Consider the following 24,459-nt stretch of genomic DNA (forward strand, 5'->3'; position numbering starts at 1 on the left):
ACACAAAGACTCTACAGCTGTCAGACTGGCTTCATGAACATGGTCAAATCTACAGTGAGATAAAAGAAAATCTCTACCAAATATTTTCACAGACTTTATCTCTGAGTCATCCTTTAACTGTTGACATATAAGCAGAGCAATGGGCCATGTTTGATTACATTGACAGTATCTCTCTCTTGTAAACAAACTCTCTTTACATTTGTCTGAGGAGACCTTAGTTTTTAAATTGTCGAAGTAAAATGAATCAATGTGCAGTGGATCTCAATAAACAAATAACCCAGAAATGTCATATATCCAACATGTCCTCTGAATGGTTTTCAATGTTTCTTTACTTTCTTTCATGATATGAACAGGAATGGATGGAACTAGCTTACATGTAAATTAACATTTTCTCGTGCTAATTTTTGAGTTAAAACCTGCCACATTTTGGCAAAAAATAAATAAATACATAGACCCTTGCTTTCTTTTCTTTTTCTTTCTTAGCTTGTCATGTTAACATACAGTCATGACATTGACATTTAGCATTGAGCACAAGTTAAACATTTGAATCATTATTTTTTTTATCCTTTTGCAAATACAATTTATTACAGAAGACAATAGAGGCAAAGAAGCAGCAGTAAACTATCAAATAAATTCAAAAAAATGAATCTATTAATAAAACACTTTAGAAATAGGAATATGTTAATATTAATATTGTAAAATAATCAACAACAAAACGAAGAACAAAAAAAGAATAGGCGTTAGCAAAATGTACATGTGTAGTTTTATCGTGCATCATTTCAAGCTATCATGATTACAACCTAACCATCTGTGTAGTGTTTATGTATTTATCAAATTCCCAACTTCATGTATTTTACTTGTGTCTTTGTTAGAGTGGCATTTATACAAAACTTTACAAGTCGGTTGAATATAGCTGTAGTAAGGGAAGCTACCGATTGGGCGCTGTGACTGGTGTGACCCCATTGCATAATGGTAGTGTTCTTTTAAAATAAAAAACAATCAGTCAGTCAATTTGTCTGATAAAGTTTCTATCCTCACAATGACTTTCCTGAGCCATAAACAGCCTGAAGCTGATGGGGGCTCCCCTCAGTTTGTCGTCAGCAGGTTGATAAAACATGAAAAGTGTCATGAAGTCAGTCTGTGTTCATGTGATGAATGAAGCTGTTGTTCCTCTCCCGCTGAATGAATACTGACTTTGTGTTTAAGCTTCAGAAGAGCTAAGAGCTGCAATCATTGAAGGCAGTGATGTAAGGCGTCTCTCAGTTCACATTACCCACTACAGATAAAAATACAAACTGTGTTTACCCAACATTTTCCTCTCCTAGGGTTAAATGAGTACACAAATAAATCATATTTTATTCCCAGTATTTGTGATAATAATGTGATCCTGTTTTGATGGCCTTATTTTTGCTCAGTTCATGTGTTATAGAGCTCCGGAAAAAATTAAGAGACCACTCCAAATGTTTCTTAAATCTTTACCTCTACATGCATGGCAGCCAATCCAGTGTCTGTTGAATTCCAACATAGAAAACTTGTCAGTAGTTTATAAAATACAATAGAAAATAAAAATAATGATTTAATGCAAAGACATATCTATAAATAATAAAACAACAGAAAATGATAATGCTGAAGTGGTCTCTTAACTTTATCCGCAGCTGTATACTGTATTTAGGTGTTGGTAGTTCAACATATATAAGTATAGAAGTGGTCAATTTGAATGTGAAATTAATGAAAAATAAATAGAAATGCCCTTATTTGAAAAAACAAACAGCATCAGGAAAATGTAATTAGTTACATTTAAAATAGTAATTTTCCACTATCTTTATCCAAAAATGTTTGGATTAAATAACACATTTTGTTGTTATTTATATTCTTGTATATATACAGTATGTGATGGTACGATTGAGCGTCCACCACATTAAATACACATATTTGTTGTGTTTAACTTTGTAAGTGTTTAATAAATCTAATTCACTGCAGCATTGTGATTTGAATTAAAACACGGTTGGATCACAGAGCAGAGCAGTGATGATGTATTTGTGTAGGCCGACCTGGAAGTTAGCGCTGCAAGAGCTCCATCAACAAAAAGCATTTTTCAATTTGATAATGGAATATTACAGAAAAAAATATCTTTGACCAACACACATTTATGATAAGTACAGATGTTATTCAGTAGGTAAAAAGCTAACCTTAAGCCTTGAACAACCATCATCACTGTCACATGACTTCACAACTGCTAAGCTAAAGGCAGCTTATGTACGGCAACCACCGTTTTTATGACAGAAGCTTCGGACCTTGATAAGGGGTGAACATTGTATGCAAGAAATGTGCAATTCATGAAGCAATCAGCAGCTGGAATCCATTTTTAGTTAATTTGTAAGACCTTGGTAACTTGCAAATGCTGGTGACAATTACTACTTATTGATAGCTAACTGGAATAGGAGGCTTCTGTAGTACTACAATCCAGCCTAGCATTGTTCAAAAACAAATGCTAGCATTAGGCTAGAAACGAACCACGTCACAGTCACATGCCTTCACGTCACAACCACTAAGCTAAAGGCGGCTAATGTTTGGCGTGATAAAGTGTCGTAGTCTCTTTTGGTCACTTGTTAGCATCTGCTGTTTCTAATTTGAAAAAAGGAGCTTCAGTCATCCACCAGTGGGGTATTTAAGGACATATTTTATGTCGTAGAATAAAACATGAACATCTCTTAAGCTAGTGTTAAGCACAGATCTTATTTCAGGCTTCTAACCAAAAACAAGTTAAAAAAAACTTTGAGGGAACTGCTTGAATGTTGACTCATTTCAGGGTTTTAGGACTCATTCCTGCACCACTCTTTAGGGACTTAGCATTAACACTGATGAATATACAGTATATTTTTATGAATTAGCTGTCCCTTAAATTCCTCACCAGGTAATTTATAGGAACAGAAACGTGTTCCTGTGATATTTGTCCTAACATTAAGGTGTTGAAGTGTGAAACACCTACGTGCTACTGTCTCCTTTAAACTGAACAGTTCAGGTTATTTATTCTGTTAATGAGTGAATGAAACCCTGAACTGACTCTGCCTGTTGAGGTAATGTTTCCCACCACAAATACTCTAATGTTCTGGCCTTCAAATGTTAGCTGATGTGACAGATTTACACACTGATAAGCTGCTGCTAATGTTTAACAGAATAAAGACTGTATGTGTTTGACCATGTTTGTTAGTTACTCATTGTGTTACATCATGTAAAAACTCAAACTACCTGTACGATAATTTAGAAACAGGATGAACAACTATGTTCGTCCGTGGAACATATCTCTGTACGTCTTCTCACTGTTAACTCTTATTAGTTACAAGACGTGTAGAACTGCCTCCTTGATTATTAGAACTGCTTTTGGGAACAGACACTCATCAATGACTGCTGTTTGGCAAAGTCAGGAGGATTAGAAAATGTAAAACATGCAGAGAATAAACAGAAGCTTTTGTGTTTGAGCTCCATTCAGAGAGACAGAGTTAGTCCATTCACCCTCTGAGTGAGTGGGAGACAGGGGTCAACTGTGTCTGATTAATGTCTCTCTGCTGATTTAAGGATCCAACAGATCTGCTTATCAGCTCGCTGCTGTTTTAAACACTGAGCTGCACATACCTCACACACCTACAACACACCCACAACACATCAGTGGCAACACAGCAACAAAACATCATCCACAACAACAACCGAAAGACCGTAGGAAGAAAAAAGTGAAGAAATAAAGAGTTTCTGTTTCTGAGCGCCGCTTATCTGACCATCAACATCACTTCCTGTCTCTGGCTTTGATGCTGCCGATCACACACATGCATACACATGCACGCAGGCACATACAGTGAACAGCCACGGCCTATTTGAATGAACGTTAGATAACCTTGTTTTGGTGAAGAAAAAATCAAAAGCACACAACAAATAAAAAAAATATCAAAGTCATCTGCAACCAGAAACAACTAAAGATTAAGAATGAACAAGCCTTTTCCACTGAAAAAACTGAAAGGTTGAATTTAATTACATTTATGTCAATAGATTTCACATAACTATATTAGGTTAGTTGAAAGCAATAATATTAGGTTTAAATATTTGGTTCAACTTAATATTATTGCTTTCAACTAACCTATTAAATGTATGTGAAATGTGTTGACATAATACATTTAATTAAAGTCAACATTTCAGTTTTTTCAGTGCATATTTACTATAAAATATAGATATTTATATTAATGAAAAGACTAACAAACTAAGTAAAAGCTTTCTATCCGGTCAGATATACAGTATGTTGGTAGAACTATGACATATTTCGTTTAAGCTGTTGTATTTAAAAAATCTGCTATATATTATTCTGGATAATCCAGAGAAAAGTGTTTGTGTGTGTCATTCTGGCCAACGAAGCTGATCCTGAAACTGGCTGAAGTTAAAAGGTTTTTAAATAAACGTGTTTGTGTGTTGCGGGGTGTGGAGCAGCTTTCTCTTTCATCCTCTGGTTGGTAAAAATAGAAAAACAGGAGGTCAGGAACGTTGGCATTATTGAGCTGCTGGTTTGTCCTGCGCTGCAGTAAGAGACGAAGTGTAGCTGTTCTAAAACCCAAAGAGCAGAAACTACAGCAGTAACCGAGAATCAGCATATGATTATTGTACTGTAACCTTACAGTACAATAGAAATATCACTTTGCAGGCCAGCTGAAGGGCTATTGAATGTGACGCTTCATGATCATCTGATTTGGTGTTCACAGATCTCAAGTCATTATTCAAAGGTACCGCAAGTATTAGCCAAATTTCCCCAAAGTATAAATAATGAAACATGTATGAATGCTTGTTTGTGTCCACTGCTGGTGTGTGAATATGATATAATATGCTAGTTCTTTAGTCACTACAACTACACCATGCATCAGAAGAAGAAGACACTAGGCACAGGGGATTTAAAGAGATTCAGTCAAAGCTAACCGATGGACAACCGTGTAGAAAACATGATGGAGCTATGACAATTCTATTTGATTCATTTCCCACATATCCCAAATTTTAAAAAGTGCATTAAATCAGGCTGAGGAAGGACAGAAAAAACTACAGAATCAGACCCAAGTTGGAATAAATTGCATTAATCCTCATAGTAAGCACATGAGGTCATTCAACTAAAAGTGACTGCAGGAGTCAGTCAGAGGTTTTGTAACGAGAGAAAAATGCTAAATTGTGGGTCTGAGTCTAAACAGTCTATTAGTGTTGTCTCCTGAGGGCAGCAGAGAGGAAGTGAGGATGATGAAGGAGGATGGAGGAGCACAGCCTTTTATTTTAGATGTTTCCCCTACACTGAAAAAAATTGAAACATTGACTTTAATTAAATGTTTTATGTCAACAATTTTCACAAAACTGTATTAGGTTAAATGTGTTATTTAAACGTAATATTAATGCTTTCGACTAACGTAATACAGTTATCCGAAATCTGTTGAAATAATACATTCAATTCAAGTTAACAGATTTTTCAGTGCAGTGACCTGTAATCTCTGCATCTATCTCATCCTGGTGTTCAGATCAGTAGGCAGCTATCATACAGCGCCCAGAGAGTGGGGGGTTCTGGAGCCTTGCTCAAGGGCACCTCGGCAATGCTTAGGAGATGAACTGGCACATCTCAAAGTACCATACCACTCCACGTCTGTTCTGGGACTCGAACCAGCGTCCCAATGCTTCTCAAGCCAAGTCCCTTCAGGCTGAGTATCTAATCACACAATCTATTACAATCAGTATAAAACAACCAACTTAATTTAAAACGTTATAATAGTTCATAGCCGTGGGAAGTAGGGGTGCTGGGGGTGCTGCAGCACCCCCTGCTGGAGGTCTGGTCCCGACAGTTGGAATATCGTAGCAGCCCCGCCAGTTGACAAAAAAAAACTAACGATAAAATACATAAACTATTAAATGCATAAAATGTCTAAAATTTAAAATTATGTTGTGTAATATGGTTTAATACAGTTTCTTAATTATTACAAAAATAATCTCGCTAATCGATAGCGCTGTGCATTCTGGTTATATCAGATGTCATATGAAGTAGCCACGGGATTGTTTAAGCTAAAATGGCAGCCTGAACGTTAAAATGGCACAGAAACGAATTTCAGATTTTTTCAGTGGATTACCAATACCAGTGTCTAAAACCAGTAGGTCTACACCACCAGAGTGTCTCCAGATTGGAGAAACGGAAACAAATCCAGCTAGCAGCAGCAGTTCATCCTCCGTTTCAGAAGATGCAGAGATCACTGACACAAATGATGACGGTAATAACGGCCCTCCAAAGCCCGCCACGTCTCTGCACAATGCTGCTGCCACTGACAGTGGATGTGTACCCACTGAGCCTTTCCAACCGTTGAACTTTAATTTTCCTGGTCGACGTTGTGGGAATGAAACGTACAGTCGTACATTTTCACCATCCTGGTTTAACAGGTGGAAGTGGCTACATTATGTTCCAGAGATAGATCGTGTCTTGTGTTTTGCTTGCCTGAGAGCCAAAGAAAAAAGACTGATCAATGCTGATAGTGTTCGTGCAGACAACCCATTTCTGTCGGGTGGTTTCGGAAACTGGCGTAAGGCTACCTCAAAATTCAACGAACATGAAAAATCTAAACTGCACACAGACTCCATTCAGAGACTTGCTGCACTGGAAGGCACACCGATTAACGCTCTCTTATCTGATGCGGTTTGCAAACAACAGGCGACTGCTCGTCATGTTTTGGAACTACTGTTCAGAAGTATTCGTTTTTTGGGCAGCAAAGGTATTCCGTTCAGGGGAGACACTACACGTGATGGTATACTGTTTAGATACATGCTGGAGCGAACATATGATCTTCCGAAGGAAAGAGAGTGGATTATGAGACGAGACAATTGGATGTCAAACACCATACAGAACGAGATCATTCAACAGTTCGCGCATGCAATTCAGAGGAACATTGTCGCCAATTCTTCCGAATCCATGTTTTATGGACTAGTTGCTGATGGCACTACTGACATTAGCACCACAGAACAGTTCTCATGTTGTTTGCAGTTTGTTGACAGCAGCCTGGAGGCGCATTGCTTGTTTTTGGGTTTTTATAATGCTCCTGACTCTACCGGACAAACTTTATTTTCTTGCATCAAGGATGTGTTTTTGAGACTGAACATTCCGATTGAAAGACTTATTGCTTATTGTTTTGATGGCGCTAGTAATATGTCCGGCTGTTTCTCAGGAGTACAGGCCCGTCTGAAAGAACTGTGCCCTCTGTCCATGTACGTTCACTGCAACAACCACGCACTTGATTTAGTTCTCCAAGAAGTCGCCTGCGAAGTTGGCCTAGTGGCCGATACATTAAACTTTGTGCGGGGTGTTGCTGGTGTGATACGAGAGTCGTCAAAGCGTAAACAGCTTTATGAATCGCTTTTCAGTAGTTGCGACGAGGTTGCAGTTAACATCCTAGGCCTGTGCCCAACCAGGTGGTGTGTGCGGGCCACAGCCATCAGGCGCATATGTTCATCTTACAACACTCTGCTGGCCACACTAACGTTGTTGAAAGATGACAAAACCACAAGAGGTGACAGCAGAGCAAAGATTGTCGGGCTGTGGAAGCAAGCCCGTAAAGGCAGAACTCTCTTCGGCCTGCTCTGTTGCCAGGCACTGTTTGAACCGTGTGAGGCTGTGGCACGGAAGCTGCAGAGCTCCACAATGAGTGCGCTTGGCACACTTGAGTGCGCAAATGTACTGAAAAACAGCATTGCGGCCCTTCGAGACGACCCAAATGTTGTGCAGATGTTTCAGAAGGTGGAAGAACATTCCTCAAGAATGGATCTCAAAATGCCAGAAATGAGAGAGAGCAGAACCCCGGCACGATTTAGGCAAACTGCAGAGCCAGAAGCACTCACTCGCAGCGCACCAACAGCCTCTTGGAAACGGGAATTCTATGAGGCTGTCGATCTAGTTTCAGGGGAGCTTCAAAGAAGGTTCGACCAAGAGACTTTGACGCTAGCGGGGAAAAGAGAGAGGGCAGTTATAGCAGCAGCACAGGGAGAAACAGTGGACTTGGACAGCCTTCAGCTTCCTATGGAGCTGGACAACTGCCGCCTTGATCTCCAGCTTAAAATGCTGAACACTGTCACCAAGGAGTCTCGGTGCACCACAGTTAAAGATGTAGCAGCACGTCTTTGTAATCTCCATCCACAGACGAGAGCTCTCTTTTCTGAGGTTGAGAAAGTCATCCAGTTATGTCTGGCTCTGCCAATATCAGTGGCCTCATCGGAACGATCGTTCTCCACTTTGAGAAGGTTAAAGACTTGGTTAAGGTCCACAATGACACAGAAGAGGCTGACGCATCTTTCATTGATGAATGTCCACAAAGACATTATGGACGATGTGGACATGAATGCGCTCATGAGAGATTGTATTTCCATGACGCCTGAGCGTCAGTCCGTGTTTGGAGTAGTACTGTGAAAGGCCCAACGGTAAGCGCTTGATTTGATCAGCTCAGCTGCCGCCGAGCAGTGTACTGTAAATAGTTCGACGCTGACTTTTTTGTTTTTCATGTCAGTTGAGATTGTTGAGATATAATAACTGTTCTCAGTTGTGTGCGATTCTAAGGTACAGCCTATAAAAGGTTGAACTAAATGCTTGTTCAGTAGTAGTTGATGCCGTAGTAGCTCTGACCGTGAGACTGATGTGTCCCGGCTAAAGATAATTCACTCTCCGTGTATGCTTTTCCTCCGAATGCAACGTTATCTGTGCAACAGTAGTGCACCACAGCTCAACAGATACTAATAGACATATTGTGCATTCTTCCCTGCCCCTGAGAACACTGCAGGTTTCTGTTGATGCTTGTTTGGTTTAATGTTTTTTCGGAAGTCGCTCATTTACAATACCGTCTTTAAAGCTGTAAACATTTTTTTATTGAAATAAGTAGCCTTTTGTTTTAGTGTTCACATCACAGTAGCCTATCTGGTTTACAATGAAATACATCGTGTGGTGTTTAAATATTGCGCACACGTATGCCTGTCTTTTATTTAGCCTATCGGAACACCTCTCAGTCTTCAGCACCCCCAACCCAAATCATCTTCCCACGGCTATGTAATAGTTCCAAGTTGATACCGTTTTTTATTGATGTCGTTAACGCCAAACTTCTCTGTGTGTTTTGTTCATACATTAACAAATAAACATAGGGATGCTGGACATATTCGTCAGCCATACATTTATAAACATATGTTACGTTGTACCTGTTATAATATAAAGTACAGAACGTCGTCATAGTTAAAGTATTAAATGTCGACAAATGCTACATCATGGAGTTTTACGTTATTTATTTTAAATACAGTTTGAAAGACAAACTAGATAGATCTAAAATAAATACATAAATAACTTACACAATAGGATAAGAACATACAATATATAGCCTATATAAAAATATATCAAAACTATGAACTAAGAAGAAGTATACATTTTAAAATGTACATATTGTATTGTTATTCTCTTCTCAGTTTGATTTTATATACTTTATACTATATACTGTTGTTATTATTACCATTATTATTATACATTAGTCAATTATTTGAATCCAAAGGGTTTCCCCATGTAAAACACACATGTACATTGGCAGTATAATAAATTGCGCACAGTACCTTTCTGTTTGTCCATGTCTGTCTCTGTCTCAGTGGCTGCTGTTCTTCAGACTCATTTCCCTGCTCGAGTTCAAAGCATGAAACAAAGAAGAGAAAAGAGAGACGGAAAGGTTTCCTCCTCAGTGAACTCTCACTCTCTTTGTTTCTGCTCTGTGTGAAGATGTTGGAGCGCTACAGATTGAGTCCGGCCTCTCAGTGACATCATGAGGGAGGAGAGAGAGGACGGACCACTCACTGCTCTTGAAAGTGAAATCTTTCACTCTGAAACATCTTTATAGGTTTTGATTGACAAAGGGCATAATTCCTACCATACAAATACTATGTTAAAGAGGCCCTATTAGACTTGTTGGGGTTTTCCCTTTCCTGTACTGTGTTATGTAGGTTTTTGTGGATGTAAATGGTCTGTGAAGGATACAATCCCAAGGTTCCCTCGAGAGGCCTTATCATGATTATTTTCAGGTTCATATTTGTATTTTATACCTCCACTAGGACATGTCTCCATGCTTTAATGTTCAAAAAGCTCTTTATTTTTCTCATACTGCCTGTGCTGCAGCACCTCTTTTCACCCTCTGTCTAAAACCAGAGCCCAGTCTGCTCTGATTGACTAGCTGGCCGGCTCTGTTGTGATTGGTCAACAGCGTAGAGATGTGTCGGAAATGTCCCTCCCCTATGCCAATCACGTACAATGTGTTGGAGCGCTAGCGAATAAAAGTGGAAGTGATGTCATTATGTTCCAGAAGGAAACAAAGGAGTCCAATGGAGGCGTTTCAGGCAGGGGGGGAGTGTGTGGGAAAGAAACTTTCTCTCGAGGGAACACAGGAATATTAGCCTTTGCGGACCATTTACATGCACCAAAAGCTATAGAACACACTACAGGAAAAGGAAACCCCCAAAAGTATAAAAGGGCCCCTTAAAAGATCTAAATACTTCTTTCACCAATGCCTTAAAACTAAATGTCAATAACACACTGTACTTATGATGTGATAAATATTGCGTACAGATATGTGACCTCAGTATCCTCAGGCAAATAGAAATGTTCTTTATTGTAACTCATGTTAATCATTCACATCACCATTCATCTGTTACATCACCTGCATGATATGAAAACAACAACAACAACAATAATTATATATATGTACAGCAACTGGGCGGCTTCGGACAGGCGAGTCACAATCAACGACCTCTGACCTCAGTTTGACCTCAGAGTCCTAAACTTTAGAGAGTTTAGACAGTAAAACCTAAACCAGGGTGCTTCTACCCGCAAGTGCCGTTATATAAATCTAATTAATTAAAGGTTAAATAAAAAATGACATCATCATAAGGACATTATGCATGCAGCAGTTATCTGATATGTTCATGGTGGCATGCCTCCCCCGAAGTCGCCCTGCGTGTTCAAACAGCCTAATTAAATAAAAAAGAAAAACAATTTGAAATGTTCAACAAAAACCAAAACAATCATGAAACAATCTTTGTGTCATCATGGTGTTCGTCACAGCAACCCGCTTCCTGTTTCTAACCACACACAACCAATCAGAACAAAGCGTTAATCCTCAGTGTCATCCAACAGCGTCAGAGTCTTTCCCCAAAAAGAAAAACAAGTAATAAAGGAAATCATCAACGTAAAGTGACCAATGCTCGCTCACTCCATCTCACAAATCTTCATCCAGTTTTTTGTTTTTTTTTCCAGTCTTTTTTTTTCAACAGATACAGGAAGCGTGTGCGAGGCAGACGTGGAGGGATGCAGGATTTTGCGGATGTGATTTTGGCGTTTGCAGTGAGAGTGAACAACTGTCCGTAATCCTCCCAGAAGTTTGAGATGCTGAAATACTTTTAAAGGTGCTGCAATTCTCGTTTCTCCTTTAGTAAATCACATTAATACAGAGACAATACCATGACTGTAAACAACTGAGAACTACGACAATGTGCTTCCTCTCTACACCATGGCCACGCCCCTTTTTGGGTGAAGCCATTTGCTGCGATTGGATGGCGGTAAATACAGATGTTGCAGTTTTCTTTAATGTCATAAAGAAATGGAGAAAACCGTACCTTTTTTTATTATCTACAAGCAGTCAATTACGACATGCAGTATATATATTCATTTGTCTGAGTTTTAACAAATGTGTACTTTGATGATTGCTGTTAGCCTCATTAGCATCATAATGTAGCTCTGATTAAGACCGACTGACTGAGAAAAGTTTGTCTAAGTAAAAGTGAAAATCTGAACTTTGGATCTTTTTGTTGTTTGACGACAAATGTCTCAATTGTTCACAGTCATTGTACCAACCTATCGCTTTTAATTCCATTTCCTCTAAAAGATAAAATCCAATACATTCCACCTTTAAAATTGTCCATTCATATCAAGATTTCAGTTTTAAATCAACAGCTGTGTTGCTTTGAAATTTCCAAACATGCTAAAGAAAACCACTTATCCATGTTTGTGAAGATCAGCTTTGATGCTAATGGACATATGAGTTTCTAAATATATATATCTATGTTTGCTTAAGAAGTGCCGACGTGTAATTGATGAAGATGTTCAGTTCACTTTGAAGTTGAAGGGGAAAATGTTCTCCAGTTATTTCCCATCTGTCCTTTGGTCAGGGAACCTCCCAAATGTGTCCACTTTCCTTCCTTCGTCTTCTTGTCTCAACATTCATGTGTTGATATAATTCACTTTTTTACATTTTCGTTTAGATTTTAATAACAAACATGCCACTTCTCTATGTATTACTAGAAAATAGCTGCACTTCATTTGGTCACTAAGCAACACAAAACGCCTATAACCTGTTTATTGGACATACCAGAGCCATATGGAGACAGAGTTGCTGCCACAGCGCTCTGAGTCTCTGGTTCTGAGGTTATCATCGTTCCCCTACGCTGCAAAAAGTGAGTTTATCTATCTCTGTGTGCATGTACTGAGGTAAAACAGGGCAGTGGCTTTTGCTGTTCTAAGAAGAAAAGACAAGCAGGAGACAGTTTGATCACAGCCAATGGGAGCAGAGCTTTGAGAAGGAATGCTGCTCCAACCTGATATAAATATTAAACTACATATTTAGTCATAAAACCTTTCTTCAAAGTCTGGACCATTTTGAATACCTGATAGACACTTTAAAATAAAATAGACGACAAAGGGTGTGAACACCAGAACATCCCAGTAGTTTGTGTTTTTCAGTGGTGGAAAATAACTGATTATATTTACTTAAGTACTGTACTTAAAATGTAAGGTACTTTTACTTTAATTAATTATTTTCATATCATACTACTCTATACTTTTAATTCAAATACATGATTTTATTGCACTAGTTACGAGCAACTTCTGAGATTTAGGTTATTAATACAAAATATAAATCAATTTATAAATTATGATAGAGGGTTACATCATCAAAATAAGTGCCAACTTTCAAGCTTAAGATTATTCATTTATAATTATAATACAATAATATAATATAATATATATTTGATTCCTAACTGGGCAAACTAGTGGCATTTAAGTAGCATTGATGCTAATGCTTTTTGTAATTTTATTTGATTAAAAATGTGATGCAGGACTTACATGTACACGTGAGTATTTTACACGGTACTATTTTTATACTTTTACTCATCTAAAATACCTGCGTACTTCTTCCAACCTTGATTTTTTAAAAACAAAGCTCAACTTTGTGTTACTACTAAAACCTAAAGTTAGAATGCTAACATGCTAAATAAAGATGATAAATAATATACCTGCTTGTTAGCAATGCTGCTTCTGAGAATTGAGGGACCAATTTTAAGTAACTTATTTTAAATACACAGATTTAGATTTTAGATTTTGTGGCTTTCCTTTCTTTTAAATGTGGGATTAGTTGATCAATTACTTAAATTGTGGTCATGTGTATATTCAATTTCAGCATTGTGTTTGTGTTTGATGTAACATTTCCAGTGCTCCTTTGTGTTTTCTAACATCTTGGGACTGTGATGAGGTGTGTTCATAATGACATGTTATTTGAATAACCTCTTGAAGTTGTATGGTAATAGATAACTATATAGCTTTTTATTGCTGGTCCGGACTAAGAGGAAGAAAATAATATGCCTACAACAAATCAATTAAATAAAAATATTCAGTTGTAAGTTAATGTCCTCAGCATGTGTAGCTTAAAAATCAGACTGTGATAAAAATGTCTCCTATTTTTCTTCTTAGGTGCTGGGAAAGAAATCCTTTCATTGTGACATCATAGATGGCTAAGCCAATAGAAATATATAATTTTGATCTATCACTGAAAGCTCTATTCGTATAGATCTGTGTTGAGACCTGAATCAGAGTTTATAGGAATGTTTGTTTTAAAGCCTGACTGAAGCAAGAAGCTTGATAATAAAATATTTGCTTGTCTGATAGAAATTAAGATCTCAGTCAGAACTAATAGAAGAAGCCCGTCTGTCTCTGTTAGATACTTTCATAATCCAGAGACCACTGCTTCAATTATGTCCATCTGTTGAAGTTTAGTGAGAATAGGGTTGGACAATATAATTATATAAATGTGTCTTATGTCAAAGATTTTGTTGTATAAAAAGGTGGGCTGGGCTGCTGTATGGCAACATTTAGTTTTTAAATACATTTGCAAGCAATAAAGTAGCAATAGACAATAATTACACCATTTGAATTTGATTCCCTATTGCATTTCCATCTTCCAGGTACCATATCCTGGTACAGGGCTCCAGTTACAGCACAAACTGCGGAAAGAAGCTGCTAGCATTAGCTCCAGAAGTTTCTAGATGATATCAAAGCTCGTTTGCATATTAGCGCCATCTTCGCACTTTATTTGCATAAAGCTTAGTAGTTGTTCTGGTTGTGCGAAAGGAAAGTCTGACAATGGCAGCAACAATAACGCCACTCAGAGAAGTTGGGGAGGGATGAAAAGTTTGAAAATTTGTCTACTGCTACTTTAACATCATGATTTTTGTGTACCAGTCACACATACCATCAAACATTTTGTGATTTTCCTGATTTAAGATATATCATAACAAATGTAGATATTTTTATATTTAAAATGATATATATGATAAAAGGCTTTAAATAACATCTACTCCTAGGAGACCTTCTTGCCGAGGTGCTAGCTGCTGAGCTTACTTGTTAACTAGCTAGGTACTAAGTGTTAGATAGGCAAAATAGCTTGCAAAGCTAACAGTAAGTGGCTAGGAAAGTAGCTCCGTAGCTTACTAGAGAAAATCTATCTTGTGACTGGAAATCATGATGCATCTTGTTCAGTGCTAACAGATTAGCATGAAATCAATTTGCCTACAGAAGCAAATCTACTGATGCTCTCTGAAATTCAATTAATTTTGTTCCAACACCTGTTTTAAGAATGCAGATGTGACTAGGCTTTTCATTTGTAGGTCAGACTTACTGGTGTTGGCTCTGCTCTCAGTTTAAGTATAACCTTTCAAAACTAGGGTCACAACCTGCTCTGTGCTTCCACATTTAAACCTGACCTGTGCTCGCTTCGCAGTTTTGTTATCAACACATTTCCACAGACATCTAGAAGCTTATGATACAGGAATCTGCAGCTTTGCTTTAAAACAGTTCATGTGGAGCAGGAATCTAAAGCCACTCTGTGTTTTCATTCAAACCTTCACTGTGATCAGACCTGACGTCTCACTGACAGGTCTGACTGTGATGGTGATGGTGGTGGTGGTTTAAGCAGTGCTAATAATATGAGTCCGAGGTTGTTCCAGGATCCTGCAGTGATCCAGGAAAAGCAGGGGGATTGTGGGACACATGGTTCCAGTGGCGTCAGAAGAGACAGACTTTCTTCTTAAGGTTGTTCCTCTTCCACAGAGAGAGGCAGTCGAACTCCTCGATGGTCATCCCAAAAACACTGAAGAACTCCTCCTGAGAGAGGTGTCTCTGTAGGACAGGGATTAGATTAGATTAGATTAGATTAGATTTGTTGTCCCCAGGGGAAAATTCATTTTCACAGAACTGTACACATTATACATACAATTACAACAACAATGACACATACAACAACAGTTAGCGACACATATGGCAGTTACACTCAGCAAGGCCTGCTTTTTCAGGCAGCAATGGCTGCAGGAATCAAGATTTTTCTAAAGTGAACCCTTCTACATTTCAATGTTCTGTTCCTACGCCCGGATGGCAGTGGGGCAAGGCACTGATTGAGTGGGTGTGTGATGTCCAGCTCTATTGTGGTTGCGGTGCGTGAGAGGACCCTGTTGTTAAGCATTGTGAGGTTGGGTGAAGGGAGACCAGTTATCCATGGCAGCAGTGCTGGCAATGCGTGTGAGTTTGGTGCTCTTGGTGTCAGTAAGCATATTGAGAAAGCAGACCCAAACAGGTTCTGAACAGTGAATATAAACTGCTACCATCTAATCGGAGATACACGGTCCCGCAATTCAATAAAGTCATACTGAAGTACTCCTTTGTCAATCCTAACAAATGCACACTAAAGGGTCTTTGAGCATGTTTCTCTCAGTGATGTGACGTTATGTTCAATGTTTGTTTTCTCATGTATTCTGTCTTGATTTTTGTCCATGGTGATGTTGCAAATGGAGCTGCTGGGATGCAAGTCAAATTTCAGACTTGATCTGACCATTAAAGTATTATTATATTGTAAGCAGGCAGAGCAGTATGAGGATGGGTCATGCTTTGGTACAGTAGTAGGAGAAGAGGGGGGGGGGGGACTTAAAGTCCTTTGAGTTTACGGATGACGGATAATCTTTGTAGACTCCTTATGAAGATGTCGGTGGTGTGTTGGTTAAAATTAAGTTTATGTGAGAGGGGTATTAGGGGGATTTAGGCCAAATGTGTGGGCTTTAACACGAGGGTGGAGAGGAAATAGTCATCATGGGAGAGGGAATATTCAATGATTCAACGGGCTGCAAACACCATGAAACATTTCTCTATTCTGTCCAGAAACCTGAAGGAATTAACACACTTTTTACGATAAGACGGCGGATATGACATGATAATATATTTAACACTGCAACACTTTGAAATGTTTTACCTCCAGCCTGGTTCTGTCAACACCAGGGGGCATTTTGCTCCGCCCTTTGTGGGTCACCACCAGCATCTCATAGGGGCAAATCTGAAAAGATCAATCAATCCATCAACCAAAAAACCAACCAACCAACCAACCAACCAACCAACCAACCAACCAACCAACCAACCAACCAACCAACCAACCAACCAACCAACCAACCAACCAACCAACCAACCAACCAACCAACCAACCAACCAACCAACCAACCAACCAACCAACCAACCAACCAACCAATCACTACACATTGTTTTAAAATGAAGCATAACAAAATAAGCTGATATAACAATGAGTACTTTTTTACAGGGTTAAATGGTCAGTTCACTAAATGACTTCATTTGTTTCATTACCATAAAAAACATTGGAGGTGAATGTTATCATAACATTTGAACACTAAAAATAGGATTAAAAAAAGGTCAAAACTGTATATAACGGTAACAGGGACAGTGTTACATCCCCTTGGCGAATGTTAATGTGGGGGGTGCTGCATAAAAATGTGTAACTACTAAATTAAAGCTACCAACACTTTGCCCAGGAAGAAGTTAGGAAGAAATAAAGTTTGGTTGGCTAAAGATACTTAAAAAAGATTTTTTTTCAGTTTGATTATTTTATATTTTGTAGAAAACGATCTAACCAAGAAATGATACGAAATTTAAAAACATATAAAGAAAAGTCTCATGCTAGCAAACATGCTACTTGAGTTTATTTAGGAAGTGCCCACTTTAAGACCATGTGGCCGACTTAGTGTCAAGTGACTATATTATTGTCTATGTTTGTGTTTTGGATTTGCACTTAAATTTAGACTTGCACTCTTTCCTACTTTGTATTTCAACTGCTGTTTAACAAGCTCGATGCTGATACCTTATGTTCCAACATGCTGGGGAGGGAGTTTCCTCTGTCCATCCTGGAGTCCCCATTCTGAAGCAAACACGATAATATGATCAGTTCACCATCAGTAACAGCAATGTCTTAATAATTACAACATGTTTGCAGATTAATTAATCCAACTATACCTGAAGATCTGTAGGAAGAGAGGAAATTAAGAAAATATCATTTAAAATAGCCAGCAGGTAATGTAAATAAATCGCTTTTCTTAATGCTCAAATACGCTTTACATAAGATCAGAACAGAAAAAACTAAAAATATGAATATATATATCAAATATATAATAAAACTACATTATACTATATGTATGATGCAGGTTGAATTAAACAATGACATTTATTCATTCTTAATGCTGACAGACATAATAATATAATAAATACAAATAATAAATAAAAAACAAAACAAAACTTAATTAAATGACAAAAAAATATGATAAGTATTTTGTTTTATTTGTAAACATGCACTTTTATATCACCTATTTATTATACTACTCTTTGGAAGGGCATGTAAAATCACTGCATTTTGAACTGCACTTTACAATTTTGCATTAAAATTAAAGCAACAAAATATGTTTTTAAGTGCAAAATGTGCTGTGCAGATTTTTTACAAAAAGTGGGATACACTTTACAAGTATGCGAATATTATTTATCTGATGTGAAATAATCATGTGACTCTGTACCTGCAGGAGCTTTCTCCGAGGAGCTGAACTCTGCCGACTGAAGCTGAAAACAAACAGAACCACGTTGATCACCGTGTTCAGTAAACTTTGCAGTGATTGGAGGTTTTGGTTCAGCAGGACTCACCCTGGACAGGCCGCTCTTAGAAGATGCTGGGAAATACACAGACTTAGAGGCGTTGGAACCTGAGGAGGGGAGGTTAATGGAATGTGTGGAATAAAGTGAGCTTAAAAATATCAGACATCCAAGGCTGTTTTCTGCAATATTATTTACGTCCCTTCGAAGATAAACTCTTTTGATCGCTTTAATTTTCATGTAAAACCTTTCAATTTCTGCATTTGCTTTAACAACAACATTATGTGTTATATTAGTAATAATGTAAAGGTTCTGACTAACCAAATACTTGAGGGTGGGAATTTCCCTCACTTTTGTTAAAAATAAGCCCTTCCTTATTCAACTACAGCAGTGAAATCCTGCTTTTACATTACAGCATGAGTTATAATAATTAAATTATATTATATATAATAGTAGCTGTCACAGGGGACATTTGAAACATCTGAATAATTTAATATATTTTCATGTATTTTTGTTTTAGATTCTCTATCTGTTTTACGCTGTGTTTTTAAGTGTAGATGCTGTTGTTTAGTTCACTTGCTCTTTGTGCATTTTTATGAAAACATTTTTTCAAAGGTGCTATATAAATAAAGTTGTTAAATAGAATTAAGAAGATGTAGACAGATTAGAAAAAAGAAAAGCACTTTAACCCTCATTACCCTGACAAACAAATCAATTTCTTGCCTTAATTGTAGTAAAGTGTATCTGGAATGCTATTTAATGTAAAGTGAAATTCAGTCTTTTTTATGTTGGCAGTAGTCATCCTGACCACTAGGTGTCACCACAGCTGTTTCTTCTTCAGACCAAGGGTTATAAACTACCTACTTCTGGGTGTATGAGTGTTGGTCTGTCATTTATCATAGGGCTGTTTGAGATCTGGTTTTAGGTTAAGCTAAAGAAATGCAGTGTGTCAGTGAGGGGGAGATGTGTGTGTGCCTGTACCAGTGTTTTGGCTTCTCTCGGGTAATGAGCGAGTTTTCCTCCTCAGAGGAGTTGCAGATTTGTCCAGCTCCTCCTTCAGGATGATCTTTCCCAGGTTTGACTGAATCTAAAGAGAGATAGAGAGAGATATTATTTGATTTTATTTAAGTTACAGTACCAATGGTGGTTCTAGACCAATTTTGCTGCGGCCAGTTATTGAAGGAGAGGGGCACATTTAATGTTGGACAACTGAGACAAAGACAGTGTCAACATTTCAGGTCAGTATAAACTCAAGGCTCACAAAAAACATAAAATACCATTATTGGTTTTTGTTTGAAAACTGAATTTGTGCCAATTTTGGTTTGGTTACTTACTTTACCATTAACTTAAATTCAGTTTGGGGTAATAAATACAATAGTTATGCAACAGAACGTTTTTTAAAAACATTTCCTAGTATTTATTTCAGCAACTTAGTTTCAATTTATTTAAATCCATAACTGAAATAAACCCCATTATTGTTATTTTAGGCCCAGGTAATAGCACAGTATTGGCTGCAACACAAACATATAGGGTGGTGGTGGTTAAGTCCATGGGGACTTGGCTTGGGAACCAGAAGGTCACCGGTTCAAGTCCCGAAAGACCAAGCTCTACCAAGGTTTCCCTGAGAAAGGCACCGTTCCCTACACTGCTTCCTGGATACCGTACATGATGGCATCCCACTGCCTCCAAACACTAGGAGGGGTCAAATGCAGAGACCCCTGAGTTACTCCCACGGTGATAAATAAAGGTCCATGTAGTGTAACACTATCACATGCTCATAGATTTGTACTTTTGGAGGGGGGCCACATAGGGGTCCAATCACAGTTTTACAGAACTGCCAATGTACAGTACCTTGTTGAGTTCTTGTTTCTGAAGCGCTCTCAGTCCCCATAACTCATCCTCCTCCTCCTCCTCCGCTTCATCTCCCTGATCCTTCTTCCTCGACTCTTTCTCTAGAGAGGAGAGGTGATGGTCTGATTAATACAGGAAGCAGGAAGGATTTGAAGCTTTACAGGAATTTTTTGTCAGAAATGTGAAAATCCCAACTTTTTAAATATATCCTGAATACAGCATGGCGTTTTCAGTGTCGTACCAATAACAGCCAGGGAGGGGGGGCAGGGCCAGTACTCGGTCTCTATCTTGGAGGGCAGGTTGGGGTCTGGAGGCTGAGCTGCTGGAAACTTTGAAGACTCTATGATCAGATCCTCAATGTGTTTACCCTGAGGGAGCTGAGAGGAGACACACACATCTGCGCACACACACACACACACACACACACACACACACACACACACACACACACACACACACACACACACACACACACACACACACACACACACACACACACACACACACAGCAGGTTAAAGCTGATTACAAAACTAAGTAGACTTTTTCTTATATCCATTGCAACATCTATAATTTGAAAGAAATTAAAGATGTACTCTTGGCAAATATGCTTATTGAGCATCGTCATAAAGCTCATACAAGGACTGTAATGACAGGTTGACTTTCTGTCAACTTTCTATGTTTTTTTCACAGGACAGGGACAAAGGTACAAACATATGATGATCTTATTGAGTATGATGAATTGCTGTGGATTAAACTACAGCAGTTAAACATCTACAGCAGTAAATGCGACATACTCTACACATTATTGCAGCAGTAATGTGAACCTGCCGCTGCCAGATCTGCCTGCCTCTGCCTCTGCCTCGCTACTGCTGCTACTCGCCTGCCCCAACACCACCCCAGCATCCACCTGTAGGCTCGGGGGGGATAGTTATCTAATCATCACTAGAAGTTGCTTTCAGTTATTATGCTCCAAATATCTGGAACAAACTCCCAGAACCCTGCAGGTCTGCCGCTACTCTTACTACTTTTGTATCCAGGCTGAAAATGTGTTTTTTTGCAGCTGCTTTTAATTGAACTATTAATATCTAACATTGCACTGTAACTTTTATTCATGTATTTTATACCTGTGTTGTTCATGTTTTATGTTATAGTTTCAGGGGAACTTAAAGGTACAGGTTATACATTTTGGTTTCAAGTCCTTGGTTCACGGAGGAATCCTAAAAAGTCTTAGAAAGACACGGTAAACTTAACTAATGTGAAAGAGGAATAGCTTCAGGGAAACTTAAGAGTACCATGGGATCAGGTTGGAGAAAAAAGACCAGCACTAAAACAGAAAAGGTTGTTTTATCTGGAGAGGACAGAAGTCAGCTCTGACAATACCTCTGTACACTGAGAAGATGAAGCGGACATTTTGGAATTGTTGTAGAGAGTCATATCTCACACTGCATGTGACTTTTATTCATGTATTATACCTGTGGTGTGTATTTTATTATCTTTGCATTTTAATGACTGTTTTTAAATGCCATTCTTGTGTTTCTGCTGCGCTATTTCTTAATGCTCTTAATGTCTTTCATTTTCGTAAAGCCCTTTGCATTGCCTTGTGTTGAAAGGTGCTCTATAAATAAACTTGCCTTGCCTTTTGTAAATCTGTGGAGAGATGAGGCCCAGCCTGGACGCCAAACTAAAACTATATGCTGCTTCTAATAAACATATCAAAGAAACACGTGAATAGTCTGACTGTAGTATCATATATTATAATAAAACAAAGTACGTTTTTGAATGGTGGAATATTTTTACAGTCTGGTATTAGTACTGTTATTCCAGTAAAGCGTCTGAATTCTTCTCTTACCTCTGGCTAGAAATCTCATAGATAAAAACATGGTGAAATAGAAACATGTGTTTATTTATCTATTCTTACCTGGTAAATGAGTGTCAAATACAAAAAAAACATTTATTTTAATTGTCGTTTTTCTGAGGGGGTTACTTTGTAAGTACCTTGTTTGTAGATCGGAGGCTTCTTATAGATGTTGGAGCCATTATCTGAAAGAAAGACGAGGAGGAAGAGAAAAAATACATCAGGCAATTCTTGCCTTATAATATAAACACATTACATTATTAATACAGTTCATTCAAGTTAGTTGATAAAGAATAATGACACCATTTGACAGTGTAAACAGAAACCTGCTAGCTCCCCTGCTGGACGTTTCTGTAATGAAGACTCTGTCTCGTCACTTGTTGGCCAAAATACACACTGATCTTTCTGCATGAAGATGAGATCAAATATAGAATGATATAAGAGTCATTACCTGGCCTGTGGAAGTGATGCAGGGCGCTCTTGGCCACAGAGGAGTGTACAGTGTGCGGTGTGTTTGGTGTGTTTGGTGTGTTAGGTGTTGGTGGTGTTCGTGTGCCGAGTGTACTGCTGGTCTGGATGGTGGAACAAGGGGAGGAACATCCAGGAGACCGGTTCTCCAGCCACTCCCTGGACTCCTTCTGGAAACACAGAGGAACACAGGGGTCAGACATATATATTCATTATATTAAATATAAAAATAGTAATGTTATACTGTATGCCATAAGATAAAATTAAAGTACAAGAACATTTCAGAAACTACAGGTACCTGTAAACTTAACACAATGTCAAATATGTATGATTTATGATGTTAAAGTTGAACTGTTTGATTCTTTGCCCAAAGTATGTCCTCACTAGATTTCAACCCTTTAGACCAATCGGAACATGGCGTCTTTCCTTATCGTACTAAATAAAGTATTTGGGCAGAAATACAAAAACCTCGGAGTGGTGATCTCACTGAGCTGAACCTAATCGATTCCTTCAGTAGCTGCTGTCCTTTTCCATTTGGTGGAATATCAGGTTTTGGTTGAACTCTGAGTGTGTGTGTGTGTGTGTGTGTGTGTGTGTGTGTGTGTGTGTGTGTGTGTGTGTGTGTGTGTGTGTGTGTGTGTGTGTGTGTGTGTGTGTGTGTGTGTGTGTGTGTGTGTGTGTGTGTGTGAGGGTGTGAGGATGTGAGTGTGTATCTATTCTATTTACTGGCCAATCCTGGGAAGGATATTTACCCTTCTGTGTGTGTTGCTAAGGATAAGGGTTTCTGTAGAACACTGTGAAGACCTATTGAGCCTGGCCAAACTTCAGCGCCTTTTCCCACACTACAGCGCTCCTCCGCTCCCTTCACTGGCTGCCAGTGGCTGCCAGATTGCGCTTCACGACACTGGTACTGGCTTACTGTGCGGTGAAGGCATCCCATCCGTCCTACATCCAGGATAGTATGTGCATTTCGCTTTGCATCAGCCATCAGTCTGTTACTCCTTCACTGTGAGAGGAACCAGGTATCCCTCAACTAAAACACGCCTGTTTGCTATCCTGGCTCAAAAACTGTGGAACAAGTTTCCTATTAATATCAGGACATCAGAAAGTCTGCATATATGTTGTTACAAACTAAAAACCCACCTGTTCCGCTTTTACCTTGGCCATTAAATAAATAATAATAATTTTGAGCCCTTTAAAAACAAATGCATGCCAGAATATATCACACTTTTCTTGTTGATCTGAGTCTCTTCATGGTTTATTGCCCTTATTATGAATAGCTTAGGATAAAGCGTCAGCTAAATGTAACGTAATGCAATGACGATGAGTATGTTTGTGTGTGTAAATCAATATTCACATTTATCCGTGCTATTATGGAGCATATGCTTGGTGCAGGTTAAAATATGTCCTTTCTCTGGGGGGGCCTTCATCAAACCTAGGTCATACACATTTAATGGGGCTTTATTGACTTTATTGAGGCCATACAATTTCGTAGGGGTTTTTCACTGATGATGAGTACTGGAGCAATGCCACCGTATATTAGAAAATAACTGAGAAGCAGCGTCTCTCCACTATGTGAATTTATGATCATTCACTTCCTGGTTGTTACAACAGGTGTTTTAGATGTGGATATGTGATCACATTAAACCATCAGATCATTTGTAGAGAGGAAGGGGTCTTACCTCGGGGGAGGGTGGAGGAGAGATGGAGCGAGGAGACAAGGACCTCTAAGGGAGGAAAGAACATACTGTATTAATAGATTAAAAAGACTCAAATATATAAATAGATTCAGAAAAGCTGCACACAAAACAAACATTAAACATTTGTTATCCTCAAGGAGACACGAACCAGCCAACAGTGTGATAGTTGAATCATAAGTCAGAAGTCAGAAATGATAAGCAGTTTCTTATAATGTTTAATGCCATATTTGCGTACTACTTTAGTTACTTCAAATCACACCAAACAATCTGAAAATGGACTTAAAAT

At 38.4% G+C, this 24,459-nt stretch overlaps 2 protein-coding genes across 5 annotated transcripts in view; both read right to left on the reverse strand.

Moving 5' to 3' along the window:
• Nucleotides 1-10,427, reverse strand: part of si:dkey-220o5.5 (actin filament-associated protein 1-like 2) — a 29,151-nt gene extending 18,724 nt beyond the window's left edge. For all 3 annotated transcript variants that reach the window (XR_010166944.1, XM_063896772.1, XM_063896771.1), the window contains exon 1: nucleotides 9,631-10,427. Coding sequence is in view for 2 of the 3 variants with exons in the window: in XM_063896772.1 (XP_063752842.1) it covers nucleotides 9,631-9,646 (16 nt within the window). In the remaining variant the exon portion in view is untranslated. The remainder of the gene's footprint in view (nucleotides 1-9,630) is intronic.
• A 227-nt stretch (nucleotides 10,428-10,654) lies between these two features.
• The window catches only part of LOC134873286 (dematin-like), a 41,349-nt gene continuing 27,544 nt past the window's right edge, over nucleotides 10,655-24,459 (reverse strand). The window contains exons 7-18 of one of the 2 annotated variants that reach the window (XM_063896773.1): nucleotides 24,156-24,200; nucleotides 22,457-22,643; nucleotides 22,146-22,190; nucleotides 20,391-20,546; nucleotides 20,150-20,250; nucleotides 19,280-19,385; nucleotides 18,350-18,408; nucleotides 18,226-18,268; nucleotides 17,675-17,682; nucleotides 17,523-17,579; nucleotides 16,629-16,709; nucleotides 10,655-15,508 (exon numbers count right to left, since the gene is read on the reverse strand). In XM_063896773.1, coding sequence (XP_063752843.1) covers nucleotides 15,395-15,508; nucleotides 16,629-16,709; nucleotides 17,523-17,579; nucleotides 17,675-17,682; nucleotides 18,226-18,268; nucleotides 18,350-18,408; nucleotides 19,280-19,385; nucleotides 20,150-20,250; nucleotides 20,391-20,546; nucleotides 22,146-22,190; nucleotides 22,457-22,643; nucleotides 24,156-24,200 — 1,002 coding nt within the window. In that variant the 3' untranslated portion in view covers nucleotides 10,655-15,394. The remainder of the gene's footprint in view (nucleotides 15,509-16,628; nucleotides 16,710-17,522; nucleotides 17,580-17,674; nucleotides 17,683-18,225; nucleotides 18,269-18,349; nucleotides 18,409-19,279; nucleotides 19,386-20,149; nucleotides 20,251-20,390; nucleotides 20,547-22,145; nucleotides 22,191-22,456; nucleotides 22,644-24,155; nucleotides 24,201-24,459) is intronic. The other variant, XR_010166945.1, reaches the window with a different exon arrangement.

Source organism: Eleginops maclovinus, chromosome 12 (assembly GCF_036324505.1).
Source record: "Eleginops maclovinus isolate JMC-PN-2008 ecotype Puerto Natales chromosome 12, JC_Emac_rtc_rv5, whole genome shotgun sequence".
Taxonomy (NCBI): Eukaryota; Metazoa; Chordata; class Actinopteri; order Perciformes; family Eleginopidae; genus Eleginops; species Eleginops maclovinus.